At 42.0% G+C, this 24344-nt stretch overlaps 1 protein-coding gene across 1 annotated transcript in view; it reads right to left on the reverse strand.

Moving 5' to 3' along the window:
* LOC133049371 (ATP-binding cassette sub-family C member 4-like) overlaps positions 1-24344 on the reverse strand; it is a 157169-nt gene that overhangs the window by 125665 nt on the left and 7160 nt on the right. The window contains exons 2-9 of the mRNA XM_061133344.1: positions 22300-22410; positions 20400-20557; positions 18610-18741; positions 13361-13386; positions 12634-12858; positions 4724-4813; positions 2256-2419; positions 991-1116 (exon numbers count right to left, since the gene is read on the reverse strand). Of these exons, the coding sequence (XP_060989327.1) occupies positions 991-1116; positions 2256-2419; positions 4724-4813; positions 12634-12858; positions 13361-13386; positions 18610-18741; positions 20400-20557; positions 22300-22410 (1032 nt within the window). The remainder of the gene's footprint in view (positions 1-990; positions 1117-2255; positions 2420-4723; positions 4814-12633; positions 12859-13360; positions 13387-18609; positions 18742-20399; positions 20558-22299; positions 22411-24344) is intronic.

Here is a 24344-nt window from a genome sequence, read left to right on the forward strand (position 1 = left end):
AAGAACCCACCTGCCAAGGCAGGAGACACAAGAGACAGGGGTTCGATACCTGGGTCAGGAAGATTCCCTGGAGGAACAAATGGCAACCCCCTCCAATATTCTTGCCTGGAAAATTCCATGGATGGAGGAACCTGGCAGGCTACAGTCTATGGTTACATAGACACAAAGAGTCAGACATAACCAAATATGTATGTATGCATGCACACACACACACACAAGACATTAGATGGAGGCAGCCAGCACAGACCCCATGGAGCCCAGAGCAGAGTCATGTAACTCAGAGTAAGTCATGTGGATGTGGATCCTGAGAAGATGAGCTGGAGTCAGTCAGGGCTAGCAGAGGCCAGAGAAGAAGGAAGATGAGAGTGTATTCCCAGCAGAGGGCGGGGCCCCAACAAGGTACAAAGGTGAGAGGTGACAGGGTAGGGCCAGAGAAGTCTAAATATCCTGTGCTGAAGTAGAAATACTCATCAGATGTTGAAAGATCAAAAAAATTCTAAAAATATAAAACAAAACAAAACGGAACAGTATTTTCATGCTTCCATTTGAAATAAATAATAGTTGTCCATGTAGTTCAGCTCCACATACATACACCCAATCTCTATTTATAATCTCTTGATTTGTGCTCCATCAACATAAATTACAGTTTTATTCTGAATGTCATTGTTTCAAATACTAACTTACAAGCACTGCTTACTGGGATTTGGGGTACTAAGAAATAATTGAAATTTCATTTCTGTATAAGTATGAAGAATATATAATTTTTCCTTTAAAAAGATGGTAAATGGAAGAGTTGGTTAAAATGATGTCTCCACTATTCTATTTAACCCTCTTGCCACATGTGACAGGGTTGGGGGTAGATAGTGGGATGGAGTGCCTAGTATGAAGACACAAATTCATCTTCATGTAAAAACTTGGTAAAACTTCTACATTCAGTAAAAAATGGTTGGAGGGAGTACAAAAATCGGTGTGATATATGCAAAAACTTACCTTCTCAATGTGGTAATAAGGTCTGCAAATGACTTTTCCCAAGCATACATTTTTATTGTTCTGATGCCAGTTATAACTTCACTCATTGTCCTGATCCTGTCATCTGTGAGAGCTGCGGTCTTGCTCCTGAGGGGACAGATGTGAGAGATGAGCCTTAGTGACCACAGCTCAACTTTCCATAGCAGCAGCAGGGGTCACAGGGAGGGACCAGGGATCAATGATTCCCTACAGCTCTTTTGTGATGACAACACAGGCAGGTCTGACTCAAAGTGCAAATAGAGACAAACTAGGAAGTCAACCATCCAGCCTAATTCAAGGAGTACCTTGGAGAACTTGCAGTATTGGCTAAGGAACACCTGAAATGAGTCAGACACAAACCATCTGCACAAAAATGTTACAGTTGGGCAGGGAAGCCAAAAGGAATCTAACAGAATACATACAATGTCTGTGCTGTAATAAAATAGGAGTAAAGTGCTGGGGAACAGAAAAAATGGGGCTGTTAATTCCACTGGGAAAGGAGAGCAAGAAAAGTTTCAGAGACCTAGTAGCAATGGAACAGGGCCTTGAAGGAAAAGGAACATCTTTCCATAGCAAAGATGGGAAAGGAAATTCCAAATAGAGAACAATACCACACATAAAGGCACATGCAGATGCACGCGCGCACGCACACACACACACACAAGAACTCAACTAGCTTCAAAGAACACATCCCCTCCATTACCTGATAACCTAGACAGTGACTACCTCCAACCCTCTGAGACCCGCTTCAGGTCTAACTCATTGCCATTAGGCCCTACATCACCAGTTACTTTTCTATCTCATATGCTGCTAAGAATGTGGGGCTTTATAAAGACATAATTGAGATAGACTTTGTACTTGGGCACTTGAAAATTAATGGAAACACTGAATTAAAAACAAGACATGAACATGCATACCTGAGAATCACTCTAACACAAGCATAATGAAACTATATGCAGCTAAAATTGAGCCTATAGGATTATTACTATTTAATAACGTTTAAATAACTTCAATATAGGTACTCTATTCGGGAACAGTGTTGGGATGGTCCAGAAAATGTCTTTTACTTTTCCTGTTTCAAGGTCAGGCTTCAGTTCAAAGCTGGAGCCACCACTGCCTTAGCCTGAAGGGTTTATAACACATGCACAGAAGAGAGTAGAGGAGGTATCTTGCTTAAAAAAAAAAAAAAAAAAAGCATGGAACAGACTGTGGATGTTACCAATTTTTTAAACCTGTGTTTCTCTTACCGAAGTGCTGAAAACAACATCCCGAAGCAGCTTTGCACCAGCAGAACAATAATGAGAACTGCCATCCCAGAGAAACATGGAATTCCTATTTCCATCCAGAGCAGGGCAGTCACTGCGATAGCCTGCAGTGGCCCCACCCACAGATAGTGCAAGAACATCGTTACCTTAAAAGAGAAAGACAAAGCCATCTTCAGTTCAGTTCACTCAGTCGTGTCTGACTCTTTGCGACCCCATGAATCGCAGCACGCCAGGCCTCCCTGTCTATCACCAGCTCCTGGAGTTTACTCAAACTCATGCCCATCAAGTCAGTGATGACATCCAGCCATCTCATCCTCTGTCGTCCCCTTCTCCTCCTGCCCCCACTCCCTCCCAGCATCAGGGTTTTTTCCAATGAGTCAACTCTTCACATGAGGTGGCCAAAGTATTGGAGTTTCAGCTTCAACATCAGTCCTTCCAATGAACACCCAGGACTGATCTCCTTTAGGACAGACTGGCTGGATCTCCTTACAGTCCAAGGGACTCTCAAGAGTCTTCTCCGTACCACAGTTCAAAAGCATCCATTCTTCAGTGTTCAGCTTTCTTTATAGTCCAACTCTCACATCTATACATGACTACTTGAAAAACCATAGCTTTGACTAGACAGAACTTTGTTGGCAAATTAATGTCTCTGCTTTTGAATAAGCTGTCTAGGTTGGTCATAACTTTCCTGCCAAGGAGTAATTGTCTTTTTATTTCATGGCTGCAGTCACCATCTACAGTGATTTTTGAGCCCCAAAAAATAAAGTCTGACACTGTTTCCACTATTTCCCCATCTACTTGCATGAAGTGATGGAACCAGATGCCATGATTTTAGTTTTCTGAATGTTGAGCTTTAAGCCAACTTTTTCACTCTCCTCTTTCACTTTCATCAAGAGGCTCTTTAGTTCTTTTTCACTTTCTGCCATATGGGTGGTGTCATCTGCATATCTGAGGTTATTGATATTTCTCCCAGAAATCTTGATTCCAGCTTGTGCTTCATCCAGCCCAGTGTTTCTCATGATGTACTGTGCATATAAGTTAAATAAGCAGGGTGACAATATACAGCCTTGACGTACTCCTTTTCCTATTTTGAACCAGTCTGTTGTTCCATGTCCAGTTCTAACTGTTGCTTCCTGACCTGCATACAGATTTCTCAAGAGGCAGGTTCAGGTGGTCTGGTATTCCCATCTCTTTCAGAATTTTCCACAGTTTTTAGTGATCCACATAGTCAAAGGCTTTGGCATAGTCAATAAAGCAGAAATAGATGTTTTTCTGGAACTCTCTTGCTTTTTTTATGGTCCAGCAGATGTTGGTAATTTGATCTCTGGTTCCTCTATCTTTTCTAAAACCAGCTTGAACATCTGGAAGTTCACGGTTCATGTATTGCTGAAGCCTGGCTTGGAGAATTTTGAGCATTACTTTACTAGCATGTGAGATGACAGCAATTGTGCAGTAGTTTGAGCACTCTTTGGCACTGCCTTTCTTAGGGACTGAAATGAAATTGTGCCAGTGGGTTTTAAATCTGCTGAAACAGAAATCCAAGTGTTCACCCCAGATGATGCTGTTCCAGGACAGCATAAGGCTGGGTGCAGAGGACATCCAGGGACAACTGTACCAGTAGCACTGGGAGGAAACCCTCAATTTTCTCTACAACACAGATGACCTCAGGGCGTCCCCAAACTCTCTCTGCTCCAACATACAGCCCCCATTTCTCCCAGCACCCCAGGAAAGCTTAGATTATGACACTCTCTCCAGTAATTACTTGAGTATTTACCTTCCTGGCAGGCTGTGGCTTCTCCAGGGAAGAAATTAAATCTTATTCATCCCTGAAAGTGATAAGTGGTCTTACTTCATGTTAGATGAATGAATAACTAAAAGAGAAGTGTCTAGTCCAATACAGATCTGACCGACAGCTACAACGCTCTGGATAATCTGATCTATCCATAAAGTCAGAGGCAATAAAAGACTGTGGGGAGGGGGGAAGCGGAGAATAGGTTGTATCTGTCTAGGGACCACTCACTTGACATTATTCCTCGCAGGCTCCCTATGCAGAAGGCACTGAACAGGGCACAGCAGATAAAACAATCCCTGCCCACCAGCCCTTCATCATCCAGAGGAAGACAACAACACTAACACTATGTGCCAAGAAGGGCCACGCCAGGAGGACCCTTAGGTGTACTAATCAAGTTGGGCAAGAACACTGCCGCTTACTTACTATTGTAGTTATGCTGCAGGCAACCTTAGGAAAACCAAACTCTCATCTACAGGACAACACACATGGTTACATCTAAGTTGCACACAGAAGAAAGGATCATTAGATAAAGAGAACCCTTGTCTTATGTCCCCAACAGAACCCCGACCAATGCCAAACCCTAGCACCTGGCATCCCAATAAGCTGAACCCAGTGAGAAGGATGGGAAATGAAAGAGGATCCCTCAGGGGCAGCTTACCTGGTCAAACCTGTTCACATCGTTGGACAGCAGGTTGACTATCTGACCTGTGGTGGTCTTCCCCATGGCCAAGGTACTCAGGCGAAGTGTCTGAAATGAGAAGAAGAAAGAAAAAAAAAAAAAAAACAGAGAACTGGATTCCTGTGGTGATACCAAGTCACTGTTAGAGCACAACAAAATGGAATGTTTCCATGGGGTCTTGTGTGGTGTCAGGAAGAGCAGGAGGACCAAGACAGCAGAGCTCTGGGGACCCTCGTTCATCCTTTGTCTCCTCAATGTGGTGGCAGCCCCACCCACAAGGAGAGCAAAGGGAGGACTGGGAGATAGAAGCAAGTACCCCACCCCTGTTTCTCAATGATCTTGGACCTGTCTGAAGTATAAAGGATGTAGGTTTAGACTTTCAGTTCAGTTCAGTCACTCAGTGGTGTCCAACTCTTTGCAACCCCATGGACTGCAGCACAACAGGCCTCCCTGTCCATCACCAACTCTCGGAGTTTACTCAAACTCATGTCCATTGAGTTGGTGATGCCACCCAACCATCTCATCCTCTGTCATCCCCTTCTCGTCCCACCTTCAATCTTTCCTAGAGTCAGGGTCTTTTCAAATGAGTCAGTTCTTCACATTAGGGGGGCTAGGAGTCAAAAAAGTAATTTTGAGCCAAATTAGATGAGAGTGGGGAGGCTGTGTTCAGAAAAGAAATAAGAAGACTTAGAATATAAATCTGGAATGGATTGTTAATTCTCTGTGTGAAATTATTTAAACATTTTGGGCTTAGTTTCTTCATTCTAAAATGAATAAGTATAATGTTCAAAATACTATTCCTATGAGAAAACTGTGTTCTTAATGCTAGTCTGCTGACTTTACAGAAAACACAGCTTGTACAGCACAATCCCTTTATTTGGTAAGAAGTTCTGAAAAATGCCCTAGAGAGATGAGGAACCTGAACAGACGCCGTGACCTGATTCAACAGACCACCAATTGGATCCAAACAGAATCTCAAGGTTCATAAAAACATTTCAGTGTTCTGTGACAACCTAGAGGGTTTAGGATCATGTAGGAGATGGAATTGAGATTCTAGAGGGAGGGGACATATGTGTACCTATGGCTGATTCATGTTGATGTATGGCAGAAACCAACACAATATTGTAAAGCAACTATCATCCAATTAAAAAATGTTTCATTTAATCAAATTAAACAAAAAAATCAATGCTCAAGTGGGAATGTAAAACAATGTAGGCATGATGAAAGAGAATATGACAGCTCCTAAAAAAATTAAACATAAAATGGTCATATAGTATAGCAATTCCACTTCCAGGAATATACTCAAAAGAACTGAATGAATGAACTTGTGTTCATAGCAGCAACATTTACAATAGTCAAAAGGTGGAAACAAAACAAGTGTCCACTAATAGATGAATGGATACATGGAATGTTATAGATATCTATAAAGGAATATTATCAGTTCAGTTCAGTTGGTCAGGTGTGTCCGACACTTTGCGACCCCATGGACTGCAGCACACCAACTTTCCCTGTCCAACACCAACTCCTGGGGCTTACTCAGACTCATGTCCATAGAGTTGGTGATGCCATCCAACCACCTCATCCTCTGTCCTCCCCTTCTCCTCCCACCTTCAATCATTCCCAGCATCAGGGTCTTTTCCAGTGAGTCAGTTCTTCACATCAGGTGACCAAAGTATTGGAGTTTCAGCTTCAACATCAGTCCTTCCAGTGAATATTCAGGACTGATTTCCTTTCAGATAGATTGGATGGATCTCTTTGCAGTCCAAGGGACTCTCAAGAGCCTTCTCTAACACCACAGTTCAAAAGCATCAATTCAAAAAAAAAAAAAAGCATCAATTCTTCAGTGCTCAGCTTTCTTAATAGTCCAACTCTCACACTCATACGTGACTACTGGAAAAACCATAGCTTTGACTAGATGGACCTTTGGTGGCAAAGTAATGTCTCTGCTATTTAATATGCTGTCTAGGTTGGTCATAGCTTTTCTTCCAAGGAGCAAGCATCTTTTCATTTGATGGCTGCAGTCACCATCCATATGATTTTGGAGCCCCGCAAAAATGTCTGTCACTGTTTCCATTGTTTCCACATCTATTTGCCATGAAGTGATGGGACCAGGTGCCATTATCTTAGTTTTCTGAATGTTGAGTTAAACCAACTTATTCACTCTCCTCTTTCACTTTCATCAAGAAACCCTTTAGTTCTTCTTCGCTTTCTGCCATAAGGGTAGTGTCATCTGCATATCTGAGGTTATTGATATTTCTCCCAGCAATCTTGATTCCAGCTTGTGCTTCATCCAGCCCAGCATTTCACATGATATACTCTGCATATAAGTTAAATAAGCAGGGTGACATACACAACCTTGATGTACTCTTTTCCCAATTTGGGACCAGTCTGTTCCATGTCCAGTTCTAACTGTTGCTTCTTGACCTGCATACAGATTTCTCAGGAGGCAGGTAAGGTGGTCTGGTATTCCCATCTCTTTCAGAATTTTCCAGTTTGTTGTGATCCACACAGTCAAAGGCTTTGGCATAGTCAATAAAGCAGAAGTAGATGTTTTTCTGGAACTCTCTTGTTTTTTTGATGATCCAACACATGTTGGCAATCGGATCCCTGGTTCCTCTGTCTTATCTAAATCCAGCATGAACATGCGGAATTTCACAGTTCATGTACTGTTGAAACTTGGCCTGGAGAATTTTGAGCATTACTTTACTAGTGTGTGAGATGAGTGCAGTTGTGCAGTAGTTTGATCATTCTTTGGCATTGCCCTTCTTTGGGATTGGAATGAAAACTGACCTTTTCCAGTCCTGTGGCCACTGCTGAGTTCTCCAAATTTGCTGGCATATTGAGTGCAGCACTTTCACAGCATCATCTTTCAGGATTTGAATTAGTTCAGCTGGAATTCCATCACCTCCACTAGCTTTGTTTGCAGTGATGCTTCCTAAGGCCTACTTGACTTCACATTCCAGGATCTCTGGGTCTAGGTGAGTGATCACATCATCGTGGTTATCTGGGTCATGAAGATCTTTTTTGTACAGTTCTTCTGTGTATTCTTGCCACCTCTTCTTAATATCTTCTGCTTCTGTTAGGTCCATACCATTTCTTTTGTTCATTGTGCCCATCTTTACATGAAATATTCCCTTGGTATCTCTAATTTTCTTGAAGAGATCTCTAGTCTTTCCCATTCTATTGTTTTCCTCTATTTCTTTGGACTGATCACTGAGGAAGGCTTTCTTATCTCTCCTTGCTATTCTTTGGAACTCTGTATTCACATGGGTGTATCTTTCCTTTGCTCCTTTGCCTTTAGCTTCTCTTCTTTTCTCAGCTATTTGTAAGGTCTCCTCAGACAACCATTTTGCCTTTTTGCATTTCTTTCTCTTGAGAATGGTCTTGATCACTGCCTCCTGTACAATGTCACAAACCTCTGTCCATAGTTCTTCAGGCACTCTCTCTATCAGATCTAATCCCTTGAATATATTTGTCACTTCCAGTGTATAATCATAAGGGATTTGATTTAGGTCATACCTGAATGGTCTAGTGGTCTTCCTTACTTTTCTTCAAGTCTGAAATTGGCAATAAGAAGTTCATGATCTGACCCACAGTCAGTTTCCGGTCTTGTGTTTGCTGACTGTATAGAGCTTTTCCATCTTCAGCTGCAAAGAATATAATCAATCTGATTTCTATATTGACTATCTGTTGATGTCCATGTGTAGAGTCATCTCTTGTGTTATTGGAAGAGGGTGTTTGCTATGACCCATGTGTTCTCTTGGCAAAACTCAGTTAGTCTTTGCCCTGCTTCATCCTGTTCTCCAAGGCCAAATTTGCCTGTTACTCCAGGTTTCTCTTGACTTCCTACTTTTGCATTCCAGTCCCCTTAATGAAAAGGACATCCTATTTGGGTGTTAGTTCTAGAAGGTCTTATAAGTCTTCATAGAACCAGTCAACTTCAGCTTCTTCAGTGTTACTGATTGGGGCATAGCCTTGGATTACTGTGATATTGAATGGTTTGCCTTAGAAACAAACAGAGATCATTCTGTCATTTTTGAGACTGCATGCAAGTACTGCATTTCAGACTCTTTTGTTGACAATGAGGGATACTCAATTTCTTCTAAGGGATTCTTTTCCACAGTAGTAGATATAATGGTCATCTGAGTTAAATTCACCCATTCCGGTCCATTTCAGTCCACTGATTCCTAAAATGTCAGTGTTCACTCTTATCATCTCCTGTTTGACCACTTCCAATTTACCTTGATTCATGGACCTAACATTCAAGGTTCCTATGCAATATTGTTCTTTACAGCATTGGATTTTACTTCCATCACCAGTCACATCCACAGCTGGGCGTTGTTTTTGCTTTGGCTCCATCTCTTCATTCTTTCTGGAGTTATTTCTCCACTCTTCTCCAGTAGTATATTAGGCACCTACTGACCTGGGGAATTCATCTTTCAATGTCCTGTCTTTTTTTCCTTTTCATACTGTTCATGGGGTTTTCAAGGCAAGAATACTGAAGTGGTTTGACATTCTCTTCTCCAGTAGACCACATTTTGTCAGGATATTATAACAGAATATTACTCAGCCTTAAAACAGAATTAAATTCTGACACCTACTCCAACATCAATGAATGTTGAAGACATTGTGCTACATGACAAAGGCCAGTTACAAAATGACAAACATTGTATGAATCCAATTACATGAAGCACCTAGAAGACCTAGAGTCAAATTCATAGAGAGGAGAATGGTGATAGCTGTTGAACAGAGGGGGCTGGGCAGTTAGTATTTAATGGATTCAGAGGAATAGTTTGAGAAGATGAAAAGTTCTGGATAGTTCTAGAAGATGAAAAAAGTTCTGGATAGATGAAAAAGTTCTGCATAGCAGTGATGTTTCCACAACAATGTAAATGTACCTAATGTCACTAAATAGTGTGCCTAAAATGAGTTAAAATTGTAAATTTTATGTCTGTATACTTTATCACAATTTTTAAAAATCAATGATCAAAAGTCAAAAGTAAGTTTACCAAAACTGGAAATGACAAGTCACTTTACATATGATACCTCCCATAAGGTAATTGCAAGTTCAGCTGAAAAGAGCACTAAAATGCTGAATGGGCCATCTTGGGAAATGCAAATGTACAGCCTTAGTGATCTCCTTAAGGCCTGCCCAAGCCTGGAATCCACGGTGTAGACAAACTATGACTATGAACTTAGCAACCATCCCATTTCTAGTGCTCATCCTGACTTCTCCCCAGGACCAGCAATCAGGAGTTGAGGTGTGTGTGTGAATCATAGATGTTCAGAGCGGCCTTTCAGAGCTGCTCAGCAGCACCAGCTTTGCCCTAAGGAATCAGCCCACCTGTGATCTGCAGAGAAGTGTCTTATTTCTGCACCTCAGTAGGGCTCTAGATGCGAAGCTGGGCACGAGCAAATTTGTCTTTCCCACAGTTCTTGAATTTCAGATTATGTCTATGGTTTAACCTCCATGATTCCTAACTTCATATAGGGACAATTCTTTTAGGTATAGTCAAGCCAGCAAATAAACACCTTGGGAAGTGTTTACATTCACACAAGCTCATGTGTCGGGTCAGATTGGATTTCCCAAAGGCAATGCTTCAACATGTTAGTGGGGAAAGGAAAATATATATATATATATACATAAACAATGGCTCACCTGTGCAGTAAAAAGTAAGCTTTGATTGAACTATCACCTCAAGCCTAACTTAAGGTTTCCACAGTGCAGTTCTGGTGATATTTCATGCACATTTAAACCGGAGCTGAACATGATCTAGAAAGACAAACATCTAGCTAATTTGTGGGGGAAATTTAAGTATTTGTCTCCTAAATGGTGGGAGGTACAAGAGAATAACAAAGATGATGAATGACAAGCAAGACCCCTGACTAAAGTGTACAGGCACCACTGCCATTTCCATGTCACCCTGGAGGAAACTGGCTTAGATGTTGTAGCTAAATACAGACAGAGAAACACCAGGGCCCTGGGTTCACACAGCCCCAAGATTAACAACACTCTGCTTCATATCTCAAGGAAAGATGAGGAAAAGACACCTCGCATTTTGCCAAGAAAAGTGTTCTCATAAGGAAGCTGTGGTACATATACACCATGGAATATTACTCAGCCGTTAAAAAGAATTCATTTGAATCAGTTCTAATGAGATGGATGAAACTGGAGCCCCTTATACAGAGTGAAGTAAGCCAGAAAGATAAAGAACATTACAGCATACTAACACATATATATGGAATTTAGAAAGATGGTAACGATACCCTATATGCAAAACAGAAAAAGAGACACAGAAATGCAGAAGACTTTTGAACTCTGTGGGAGAAGGTGAGGGTGGGATGTTTCAAAAGAACAGCATGTATACTATCTATGGTGAAACAGATCACCAGCCCAGGTGGGATGCATGAGACAAGTGCTCGGGCCTGGTGCACTGGGAAGACCCAGAGGAATCGGGTGGAGAGGGAGGTGGGAGGGGGGATCGGGATGGGGAATACATGTAACTCCATGGCTGATTCATGTCAATGTATGACAAAACCCACTGCAATGTTGTGAAGTAATTAGCCTCCAACTAATAAAAATAATTGAAAAATAAATTAATTAATTAATTAATTAAAAAATAAAATGATTTGGATTTTGAAAAAAAAAGAAAAGAAACAGAAGCTCTAGATAAGAAGTAGGTGAAAGAAGCAATAGTTCTAATTTAATTTTTTTAATTTTAGCTTTCAATAAGGATTTTATTTTTAATAAAAATTATATATAACTAAGCCATGCAATATGATGTTTTATTAGAAATACACATTGGGATATTATTTCTGTAGTAAAACCAATTAACATATTCATCATCTCATGTAGTTATCATTTTGTGTGTATGAGGTGAGAACACTTAAGATCCACTCAGCAAATTTCAAGCATACAATACAGTTAAATAGGATTTTTTTTTTAAAAGCAAACAACCCAGAGCAAGAAGATACCCAGGAATAAGTTTATACAGAGACTTTCAGCTCTTGACATGTTATATCTGTGGAAATTTCTTTTAAAGACACCTGAAATCCTTGCTACTTTTATACTAGCTAAGACCAGGGTAAACTATGAAATAATTTTATGTCATTTCTCAATACAAAGTCACTGAATACATCAAATCATGTCTTATTAAAACTGCTATAATGCAAACCAAAAACAAAAATGAATTATTGTAATATGAAAATAACTTAAATGAACAGCAAAATATTCTCTCCAGAATTACCAAAGACAATGGAAAATTTCAAGTTTTATCCCACATATCAAACTATTTTCTTAAATACTAGTACAATAATCATAACTATAGAATATAGTGAGTCTGTATTTGGCATGGATTCTATTTATATTTTTCTTTAGTTAAAGAAGTTTTACTGAATATGATTAGATGGGCCATGTAAAAATATAATCCCTTTCTCAAATACATTCTGTTCTTTTAGATTTTTTTTATAGATCCAATCACTGAAGTTCAGTTTCAAATACAACTTTGATATAAAGGAAGGTTTTAATGAAAAACAACAACAAAATTTCCATAAAGACCACTATGAGACTTAGGCAGGAAAACATCGAAAATCAATTTGATACTTTCGATACTTAATTTTTAATTAGATTTCATTACAAACTTAGTCGATATTATGCAACAGCCTGTGGCTAAAAGTTATCAAAGGCAGCCCTGATCTGATCTCAATAGAAAATTTTTCATTATATACTGGTAAAGTTTGCTTAAACAACAACAAACTTGGCTTGATTCAAATAACAACCTTCTCTAATAAGGTGTAAATGATCCTAGTTACAAGATGTTTAATTTATAGAAAACTTTCCCTAAATGTTCCTGATCCTTCACGGGAGGGGCACACCGAGTGACACTCACCTTGCGGTAGATCATATGGCACATGGCTACTCTCAGCCTCATCCCCACACGCTGAATGTGATAGAAGTAGAACTGGTGCAGAACGGCCCACAGGAGCACACTGGCGCTCAGCCCTGCCGCGTAGGCGTAGGCTTCGTGCAAAGCGGCAGAATCATTGGGATCATAGTTTTCAACATAACTAATCATTTTCCCCAAAAATATGGGTTGAACTACTCTGGTGCCTTCCTAAAAGAAAAGAAAAAAGCCTTAATTAGAAATGCAAGCCATATGTGCTTTTCTTAACACAAGCTTTACTTTTATTACCAGCATGTTAAAAAGACTTGACAAAATGCTACATCTATGGCTAATCTAAAAATAGATAAACAGATTTTCTATCTTCTAGAAGACAACAGTTTTAACCATAAGTCAAAATTTTACATTCAAAGACAATAAAACTCAATACATTGTGCTTAGTACACTCTGGAAGCTCAATAAACATTATAACCAATACTTTAGAACTCATTTGGCACAATACTAAGTCATTCCTAGCCTAAGGGGGAAAGACGGCAGAAGAAGGATAAGAGATTTGCTTCCATATAAACAAGCCCTACTGGAAGCCTGCCCTGTCCTTTCTACACTCAACATCCCTGCCCAACAGAAAGTCAAGATGGCTCATGTGTGGGAGACACACACTTAACATCTTCTGCTTTAAGAATCTTTATGAACTGAGACACTGGCACAAGCATACCCACTCTTCCCCACCCTGAACTGCACCTGTCAGTACAACAAGAGAAGAGAGTCCAGCCTCGCTAGAGTATTACAAGGAAACCAGACTTGGGAGGTTGCCAGTCTCTCAGCCCCTGGGGACTCTGTGTCAATATGTCTCTATCCCTGAGAAGCTAGGATGTTCCTCAGAGTCAAAAATTAAACACGGCAGAAGTCAAGCTGAAAAAACAATGTCTTCTGTGGTTCATCATCAGTCACACATTGAAGGTGCTGGTAGAGAAGTGTTACCAATTCTCTCTTCCCTAAGGCAAAAATTAAAATCATAAACCAATGAATTGGGGGACTTTGAAACAAGTTTCTTTCCAAAAGCTAATAAAGCAATTTTCTAAAAAAAGCAATTTTCTTTCCCAAAAATAAAGGCAAAAAAAACGGCAACACTTGCTCACCCCGCCAAATGGCCACTCCAGCCACAACTTACTTCTCTCTAGTCAACCCTTGAAAGTCCCTTTCTCCCCCATCAAAGAAAATCAAACACTCAACACAAATCCAAGATACCAAAAGTAAACACCTTGGCCCTCAACACCACTTCCTCCACAGACTCTCAAAAGACAAAATGCCAAAAGTTTGGAAATCTTTCTGGAACTTGACTTCAGAATAAGCTTTTCCTTTTAAGTAATCCCACCTTACTAACACAGACAGGGTAAACAACTGATGGGCTTGCTTTGATAGCTCTCTTCTGTCTGTCAAATGTTGAGGAACCCACATATAAGAGGAAGGAAAGGAGACCCCAAAACATCAAACATGAAACAAAACTAACAAACATTTTCTGCTCAGCAAACTAGTGCCTGATCAGGATATTCACAGAAAGTTGTCCCTGTTCCTCAAATGGATATAACATCAACCTCCAACGCTCCTGTCTTGTTCTACATACACGGACCCTCAAGTTCACAGGCTGCACCAACTGCCTCACCTTCCACAAGGTCATGGAAGGCTTCATCTACTACAGAGTAGTAAGAGATCACTGTTTATTTAACTGAAGAATTATGAGTAGGATGATCAGATCAGAGTAGAAGGATCAGTTCTCAAGGACACTAAGGCTCACCGTTACACTTCCGGCAAGCCTCATCATTCACCCCTAGAGGCACTGTGAGCTTAAGAAGAGTCCCTCATACTGTACACTGTAAAATATAGACTTCACTGAGATGAAATCTGGAGGCTCACACAGAGAAGCAAGAATTTCAGCCCAGGTATGGCCAAGGGCAGTCCAGTGTTGCAGCCTGCAAACCTAGGGCTCTCCACCAGAAGCCCAGCACTAACACCTGCCATCCCAGACTTTCCTGAAACTTGATTCTCTTTGAGAATCACTGTTGCCCGTTACTCAGCTCTCCATTTGAGCCTGGTATCATTGCAATTACAGCAGAAATAAGAGTAATGTCCTGCACCAAAGAGAATACTGAGAGATACAACAAATTCACCAAAAATGAGTACAAAATAAAGGCGGGTCATTACACCTAAGTGTGTCTGGAATTTTCTGCTGAGAGACAGTATTTAATAACCCAGTTGAGCAAACAACCTCATTAAGAAATAATGCCATGGCCTTCCCTGGTGGTCCAGCGGTTAAGAATCTGCCTGCAAATGCAGGGGACACAGGTTCCATTCCCAGTCAGGGAATATCCCGCATGCCATGGAGCAACTAAGCACGAGTGCCACAACTACTGAGGCCATGTGAGGTATGGAAACTACTGAAGCCATCACACCTAGAGCCTGTGCCCTGCAACAAGAGAAGCCACTGTAATGAGAAGCCCACACACTGTAACTAGAGAAAAGCCCTTGCTAAGCAATGAAGACCCAGTGCAGTCAAAAACTTTTTTTTAGAGTAATGCCAGTGGTGACGAACAAGGAAGCTTGGCATGCTGCAGTCTATGGGGTCGCAAAGAGTTGGACATGACTGAGTGACTGAATAACAACAACAACAAATGCCAGCCCATGGCTCATAGCTTCCACTCCTCTGTCTCTCTTTTTTTTTTTTTAATCTTATTTATTTGTTTACTTATTTATTGGCTTGCTGGGTCTTCACTGAGGCACATGGGCTCCTCCTTGCTGTGTGGGCTTTCTCTAGTTGCAGTGAGCGGGGGCTACTCTCTAGTTGTGGCGGTCGTGCTTCTGCTTTTGGTGGTTTCTCTTGTTGCAGAGCAGGGGCTCTAGAGCACGCAGGCTTCAGTAGTTGCAGCAAGTGGGCTCAGTAGTTGCAGTTGATGGGCTTAGTTGCCCCAAGGCAAGTGGGATCTTAGTTCTTGGACCAGGTATCAAACCTGTGTCCCCTGCACTGGCAGGAAAATTCTTAACCACTGACCACTAGGGAAGCCCCTCCTCTGTCTGTTCTGGATCCTAATCTCAACAAGTGAGAAATAAAACCATTGAGAAAATGTTCATTAGCAAACTTGAAACTAACCAAATGAAAACCTTCTGGATAGCAGGAACAAGATCAAAAATTGTTCCCATAAAGCTTTGATCTTTGACACCAATCTATGACCCAGTAAATATTCTTTCCACTATGAGACCATAAAAGATTTTTAAAACAGCCCAAGATAATACCACAACAATCATTGAAAGTTCTACAAGACTCTCAGAGTCTCTTAGGCAGAAATTTTTTGGTGGAAATTTTTTGTTAGTCAGCCTCCTGAAAGCACCTGACATTTGGGCTCACTTCTTGCTGCTTAGGGGAACTTCTCACAAGGATAGATGCTAGAGCCTCGCCCAGTCATTATAGTTTTCCACATTTCCACAAGTACTTGAAATGTTTCTTCCCCAACTCTACCATCTCTGAGAAAAACTGAGTAATTCCTGAGATGGCCCAAGCGACTACTGTAAATATCATCTCCAGCTAAAGAAAGGCTGGTGGGGGCACATGTGAGAAGTTCATAGGAAAAGCAGCTCAAACTAAAATAGGGCTGGGTTCATTATGGGGATTTAAGTCTTCTCTGTAGATAAGATTCTTCTGTGATTTAGAGACATCTTTCTCTTTCTGGTACTGAGAGGAAGACATCTTTACAAATGGAGATTTCCTTTGTCACTGTAAATGTCCCTCACAGAAGGGTAGCTTCTGTTCTGTCTTTAGAGTTTCTCCTGTGTCTAGTTCTCAAAAAAAAAAAAAATCAGTTCAATATTTATGCCAAAAACACATATTCTGAGGTGACACTTTCAGCTACCCTTCAATCCTATTCGATCTTTGTATTTTTGGCATATTTTTAAACACCAACAGGAAAAAAAAAATTCTGCCAGAAGCAGGTGACAGAGGAGCACAGAGCTGTTGTAGAACAAACATCTTCTCTAGGCGCTGAGCCTTCAGTGGAGGCTGTGTCAGGAGAGGAAACCTCAGGACGGAATGCAGAGAACACTGACAACACTGTGCTTCAGAAATCAGGTCGGGGGTATAGCTCAGTGGTAGAGCATTTGACTGCAGAAATCAGGTCAGCCATTTGCAAGTCACATGACTCCCAGCCCATCATGTGTCCTTCTTCACCCTCAGGTCCTTATTTACCTCAAGGAATGGTGGGACAGCTAAGTGAGCTACAACAGTGCTCTGAAACTGAAGAAGGAATTCATAGGGCCTGGACTCCATCTCAGGCCTGTCCGTGCTGGCCGTGCTCGGCTGCCTCTCCAGCGGACTCTGAACTCTCTGCTTAGTGCCTGTGGGGACGACAACGGAAGGATAAGACCCCCTCCAGACAGGGGAATCTTGAAGATCACATCCAGGCTACTCATTGCCTAAGAGGAAGCATACTGTAATCACCCCTGTCTCCGGACAGGTCATAAATGTTTTTCGTATCTATCAGGATGTAATCACAGGCTTATCGATTATTAACTGGTTGGAATGTAACTGCGGGCTTATTGACTATTGACTGTTTAGACACGTATGCATGGGGTATAAAAGATTTTCACAAATGCTGGATGGGGTCCTTGGCTAAGAGGAGACTCTGCCTTGGGCCCACCGGCATAATAAACTGCACTCCACTATCTGCATTGTCCTTCTGAGTGAGTGTGTTTCCTGGAAAGCGTGGCTATAACAAAACCAGCATTAAAAAACAAGTGTAAGCTATGATTATTTTTATGATACAGAAGTCCTGGGAAGAGACCAATTCTAAATGGCAGAGGCTCATTTACAAAGGGCTTGGAAAACTCAGTGCTGCTCACTGACCATCATAGCAGAACAACTCTTGAGAAAAGTCATTTATAAAAGCCAATATTTCTGGACAGTACGTAAAAGTTTCACTTCTAAGCAGATATTACCATCTTTAAAAAAAAGAGGCACCTTCTTCCCTGACTTCTTAAAGAAAATGGAATAGGGGGCATGGGAATGAATAAATTAGGTATGGGAGTTTAAGAGGTACAAACCGCCAGCTATAAAAAAAAGTCATGGAGATGTAACATACAACATAGGAAATATAGTCAATAATATTGGAATAATTTTGTATGGTGACAGAGGGTAACTAGACAGAGGGTAGTGATCACTTTGTAATGTATAAAAATATTGAATCACTATATACTATATATCTGAAACTAATAATATTTAAGTAAATAATACTTTAATTTTTATAAAAAATTTAATGAGAAAATAAAAACTGACATATGTCTTTATTCTAAATGGGTTGAAAGGCATCACCCTCAACTATGTTTCAAGGTCATCACTGTGGATATTAGTAACACCGAATGGCTAATGCTATGCTCTCAAGAACCAGCAGGGCGCACACAGCAGGTCTGCTCTGCAGGTCCCTGTCTGCTCTGCTCAACGCCCCCTCCTCCTCTCCCTTGCTGCGTGGTCCTCAGTGGTTGCTCTCAGCCCACAGTATCTGTGCCACCAGCAACTACCCCTCAGCCTCCTGGGTTGAGCTGAAGTGAGGGACACTTGGAAGAAGGGTAGGGAAATCAATGCAGAGACCACTATAGCTCTCTGGGAACCAGCCTGAGTCGAGGCACAAACCCAACTGTGGGACTCAGAGGATTCTGTTTACTTCCTGCCCATCAGCTGAGCTCCGAAGTGAAGATTTACATAGACATGTGCTTCCTACTTTCTCCACCTAAAACCGAGACAATCAGCAAGTGGCTTTGGACAAAGACCAAGTGACCGGACAAGGCCAGGCCATTTCTTAGGGTCGCGGGAAGAATATATAAACCCTGGCCACCCCTCCCCTTTCAGGAGAAGGGACTGGGTGAACCCACTCTGGCTCTCTGAGGTCACCCCCTTTATACACCAGCAGGTGGAGACCTCACCTCTCAAAGAGAAGCGCTGATGACCTGGGGAGGTGGTCTCTGCGTCTCTGGTCCAGGCAGAGGCTTCAGGCTCCTCCTCTCCACCCTGAGGGCCCTGAGCAGGCAGAGACCTGTCCTCCCCACCCGCAGTCCCTGTGGAGGTGCACACAGGGTCCAGGCGTGCTGGGAACTCACTGTCCTGTTTTATTTAGGGGTGGCCTGTGTGTGCTCCAGGTTGAATATCAGCCTGGTACTTGTTTCCCAAAGCATAATGATCACTCCTCAATTTTCATAGGACAGAGGTCTTCACACTTTGAAATCCTAACCCCAAAAGCCTCGCCATGGACTGGCATCACCTTGCCTCTTCCCACTGGTGCTACCAGTAGGACCCACACTGTGGTTGGTCACAGCACTGTCTGGGAACCATGGATAATCTATGAGTCAGTCTGTGAACCAGAAGGACTAAAAAGAGGGCTGGAGGCCACAAAGTAAATGTGTTCATGTTTTTGAGAATCCTGAGCTGAGTTTAGATCTTCTACTACATAAAATAAAAGACCATTTGAGGATGGTAACAAGGGGCAGGTGGCTTCCTAAAGAGCTCCTGGTTCATCTGAAGGTAGCAAGATGCTGTTTCCATTGTTAACATCCCAATCACTTCCAGCACCTCGGGGACATGATCATCTGGACTGTACCCTCAATTATGATCCCCAATCTGAATTTCTGCTCTAGTGAGTTCTTAGCATCCTACTTATTATCCTTAGGCCAAGTTCAGGATGCATGTATCTGAGACCCTGAAAGCAAAGCTTTCAAAATGAGTCTTCCTGGGAGCTCCCTGGTGGTCCAGTGGTTAAGACACTGTGCTTTCACTGCTGTGGCCCAAGTTCAATTCCTGGTTTAGGAACTAAGGTCTGACAAGCATGTGGCTAAAAAGAAATGTGAAATAAAAATTTTTTTAAAGATGAGCATTCCTAACACTGGACAAGCTATAAGTTATTGAGACGGCCAGGATGGTAAGTCAGAGTTCCTGAGATAAAATATCACTCTGTCCTTTATGCCTTGTGTGACCATGGGCACACTATGGAATTACTTGACACTCGGTGTCCTCTATTCTAAAACGAGGACAATATTGTGACTACAACTTTGAAACGCAGTCAAAGGAATAAAAGTGATATTACACACAAAGTGCTCATAACAGTTTCTGATATGAAACTTTTTTTTGAGTACTTACTATTGTTATTACTGTTCTGTGCTCAGTCATGTCTGACTCTTTGAGACTCATGGACTGTAGTCCACCAGGCTCCTCTGTTCATGGGATTCTCCAGGCAAGAATACTAGAGTGGATTGCATTTCCTACTCCAAGGGATCTTCTCGACCCAGGAATAAAACTCACGTCTCTTGTGTCTCCTGCATTGGCAGGAGGATTCTTTACTTCTAGTGCCACCTGGGAAACCCCACTGTTATTACTACACTACTGATAATATTGGTGCCTCCTCACCACCACTGCTAATACTCAGTATGAGCCTGTTACTGCTACCAGTACTACTACAGAGGATGAACTCTACATTTACCAGGTCCTCAACTCCTCTCTTCTCTGCCATCACCACTGAACACCAACCACCCTCCTAAAAGAGGCACCAAGCTCTACCAGTTGCTGCTTTACATGGTCCCCAAGCCTGGCCTTCCTGGATTCCCAGCAAGAAGTATTGCTGGGTTGGACAACTTTGAAATCAACACTCCACCTTGCCCTCACAAGGCACTGAGGTATCTCAGTGGTCAGAGCCCTCTCTAAGGTGGCACTCTACCCCACATACCTGTCCCAACCCTCTGGCCGATGGCCAACCCACGTTTGTCATCAGCGAGAATTCCATCCCCCAGGACCACCCAGTCACCTGTGAGCTGACAGATTCTCTGTCTCTCCAGCTGTGTGGGGCAGACTTCACCTGCCCAGATGCTCACTGCCCGCAGTGCCCTTCAGTACAACACAGCCTTTAAACAAGAGCCACAACGCCCACCTGTAAACCCCCTGGCCCACCCACCTCACTCTGGCACAATGCACTGAGGACAACTCACCACCTTCTCCACCTAAAACACCCTTTTCACAGCAGCTGCATCTTCCATTCTCCTGCTCACACACTCACAGCCCGCCCGTGTCCCTAAGGCAGCGCTAAGGGACCACGGAGAGCACGAGCCACCCACGGGGGTCTGCAGCAGACCTCCAGCAGGCTCAGCCAGAACAGGGGCTGCCGGCACTGTGTCCCCAGGTGGGCTGTCCTCTGGGGAGTCTTGACCCAGGATCTTCAGGGTCATGGAGGTCACTGACTTCACAGCCTTCTGCCTTTGGTTTGCCCTGCACATCCCCTCCCCCACCCTCTGCCAATGCCAGCTACCAAGACTCTCCCTTCAGCCAGCAAACCACCCCCACAGCCAGGACAGAAACCAGCATGGCTGGTGCACGGATTCTCTGCAATTCATGGTGAAGATAGAGCTCCTCCCCACAGGAGGTTTTGGCCTCACTGACCTGGCCTATGGGGAAGGGGCAGCCCAGGGAAGGGTGTGATTTGGGGAGTTCTGGGCAGCTTCAGCTCAGATGCAGGGCTCCAGGATCTATTCCACAGGAAAGGGAGGGGTGATGATCTCTTCTTAAGAAACCATTTATCAGAAGTGACCTGGGCAAGTTGACAATCATTTGCTGAGCACCTGTAAAATGCCTTATGTTACTGGGGTTGGGTCCAAGTTTACTTCCTCCAAACCACATATTCCTTGAGGTTGTGGTTCTTCATTTGGTCAAGGATCACTTTTAGCATTTGTATCAAATACTGAGGACCAATATTGTCCTAATATGGTATAAAATGTCTTTTCTTTTCAGTGCCATCCTTCAATGACACTATTTTTTAATCCATTAAAAGGAAAACAGGTCCAGTCCTTTAGACACCTGGCCATTCCAAAGATAAACACAACTGCTGAGTTACATCATGATTTCTAGGCATTTTATCCTTTGACCTTAAACTACTGGCCTCTTCCCACCACAGGTCCTGTTCATCTCAGTACTGATCCACATATAGTAAACAGTAATGCACAGCATGTAAAAGATTTTACCTCAAGAAATATAAAAATTCCCCAAATTAAATAGGATTTCCAATAACACTTTGTGATTGCTTTTGTTAAAGAAGGCTCCCGCACATCTTCCTCAGCTCTCAAAACTTCTTGATCCCAGTACCTGTGATGAGAAACAAAACACAGTAAAGAACAGTGTGTCCACCAAAGGGAAAACAAGGGCAGGACAGAGTGGAAGATAAGGAAGTAGTAGAGTGGAAGATACAGGGCGCTCTGTGGCTGTCCTATAAATGCTGGCTAACTGCTCACAGGGCTCCTGAAAGATGAGCGGTGCAGACTGAAGCAACAGAAAAGCATGCCTTAAGGGAAAAGTCCATTTTGGGAAATGGGTTCCTGCCACATAGGTCATGAGCAGCTCAGGAGGGCAGACACCCTTCTCCAGGGACCCCACCTCGGCCTCCAGGGCCATGGCTGCAGGCTCCCTCCACTTCCACAAATGCACAGAGAATATGGGCTCCCCAGCCTGAGGGTCTGAGTGTGCAGAGTCAAGGGGAGGAGGCTTAGAAGAATCCAGAGGAAGATAAAGTCCCCCCAAACCTTTACCCCTTTGTGGAAATTCTCACTCTCCCTCCCCTTCTCCCTGCTGTCTGTGCTCACCCTTGCAGCTCTTCTCCAAGGTGCTGGGAGCGATCTTCAGGAAGCACTGAGTACATGTCATCTTCTTCTAGTCTCCGTTTGTGACCGATTTTAAACAAGGGATTTAGCCACCTGTTAAAAATTAAGAAAAATGGAGAGTGGCATATATACAAATTACACATGCTTGTCTAATTAAATCCTACATTCATGAGCTTTGTTTTAAAAAAAAAAAAAAAAAAGATAAAAGAGGAAGAATCAATACAGTGAAAATGAGTATACTATCCAAAGCAATTGACACAATCCCTATCAAACCAATGGAATTCTTCACAGAACTAAAGCAAATAATTCCACAATTTGTATGGAAACACAAAATACCCCAAAAAGCCAAAGCAATCTTGAGAAAGAAGAATGGACCTGGAAGAATCAACCTTCCTAACTTCAGACTATACTACAAAGCTACAGTCATCAAGACAGTATTACTGGCACAAAGACAGAAATATAGATCAATGGAACAAAACAGGAAGTCCTTAGATAAATCCACTCACCTATGGACATCTTATCTTGCCCAAGAAGGCAAAAATATACAATGGAGAAAAGACAGTCTCTTCAACAAGTGACACTGGGAAAACCAATCAACTACATGTAAAAGAATGAAACTAGAAAACTTTCTAACACCATACACAAAAATAAAGTCAAAATGAATTTAAGACCTAAATGTGAGACCAGAAACTATAAAACTCTTAAAGGAACACATAGGCAGAACACTCTCCAACATATTCAACAGCAAGATCCTCTATGACCCACCACCCAGAGTAATGGAAATAAAAACAAAAATAAACAAATACAACATAATTAAACTTAAAACTTTTGCACAACGAAGGAAACTATAAGCAAGGTAAAAAGACAGCCCTCAGAATGGGAGAAAATAATAGCAAATTAAGCAACTGACAGAGAATTAATCTCTAAAACATACAAGCAGCTCATGCTGCTCAATTCCAGAAAAATGAACAACCCAATCAAAAAGTGAGCAAAAGTCCAAAATGGACATTTCTCCAAAGAAGACATACAGATGACTAATAAACACATGAAAAGATGCTCAACATTACTCGTTAATAGAGAAATGCAAATCAAAACCACAATGAGGTATCATCTCACTCCAGCCAGAATAGCCATCATCAAAAAGTCAACAAACAATAAATGCTAGAGAGGGTGTGGAGAAAAGGGAACCCTCTTAAACTGTTGGTGGGAATGCAAATTGGTACAACCACTATTTTTGGAGAACAGGTGTGGAGATTCCTTAAAAAACTGGGAACAGACCTGCCATATGACACAGCAAATCACACTTCTGGGCATACACACCAAGGAAACCAGAACTGAAAAAGACATATGTACCCTCAATGTTCATTGCAATACTATTTATGATAGCTAGGACATGGAAGCAACCTAGATGTCCATCAACAGATGAATGGATAAGGAAGTTGTGGTATATATACATAGTGGGATATTCCTCAGCTATAAAAAGGAACACATCTGAGTCAATTCTAATGAGGTAGATGAACCTGGAACCTATTATACAGAGTGAAATAAGTCAGAAAGAGAAAGACAAATACTGTATATTAATGCATATATATGAAATTTAGAAAGATGATACCAATGATCCTACATGCAGGGCAGCAAAGGAGACACAGATGTAAAGAACAGACTTTTGGACTCAGTGGGAGAAGGCAAAGTGGGGGGTGATTTGAGAAAATAGCATCAAAACCTGTACATGACCATATGTAAAACAGATGGCCAGTGCAAGTTTGGTGCATGAAACAGGGCACCCAAAGCTGATGCTCTGGAACAACCTAGAGGAATGGGGTGGGGAGGGAGGTGGGAAGGGGGTTCAGGATGGGGGACATATGTATACCTGTAGCAAATTCATGCTGATGTATGGCAAAAGCCATCACAATACTGTAAAGTAATTATCCTCCATTTAAAATAAAAATTTTTTTAAAACAAGAATTAGATATGTCTTTACACACACACACACACAAATACATATTCACTCTAATTTTATACACTGA

The sequence above is a fragment of the Dama dama genome, chromosome 30 (genome assembly GCF_033118175.1).
Source record: "Dama dama isolate Ldn47 chromosome 30, ASM3311817v1, whole genome shotgun sequence".
Taxonomy (NCBI): Eukaryota; Metazoa; Chordata; class Mammalia; order Artiodactyla; family Cervidae; genus Dama; species Dama dama.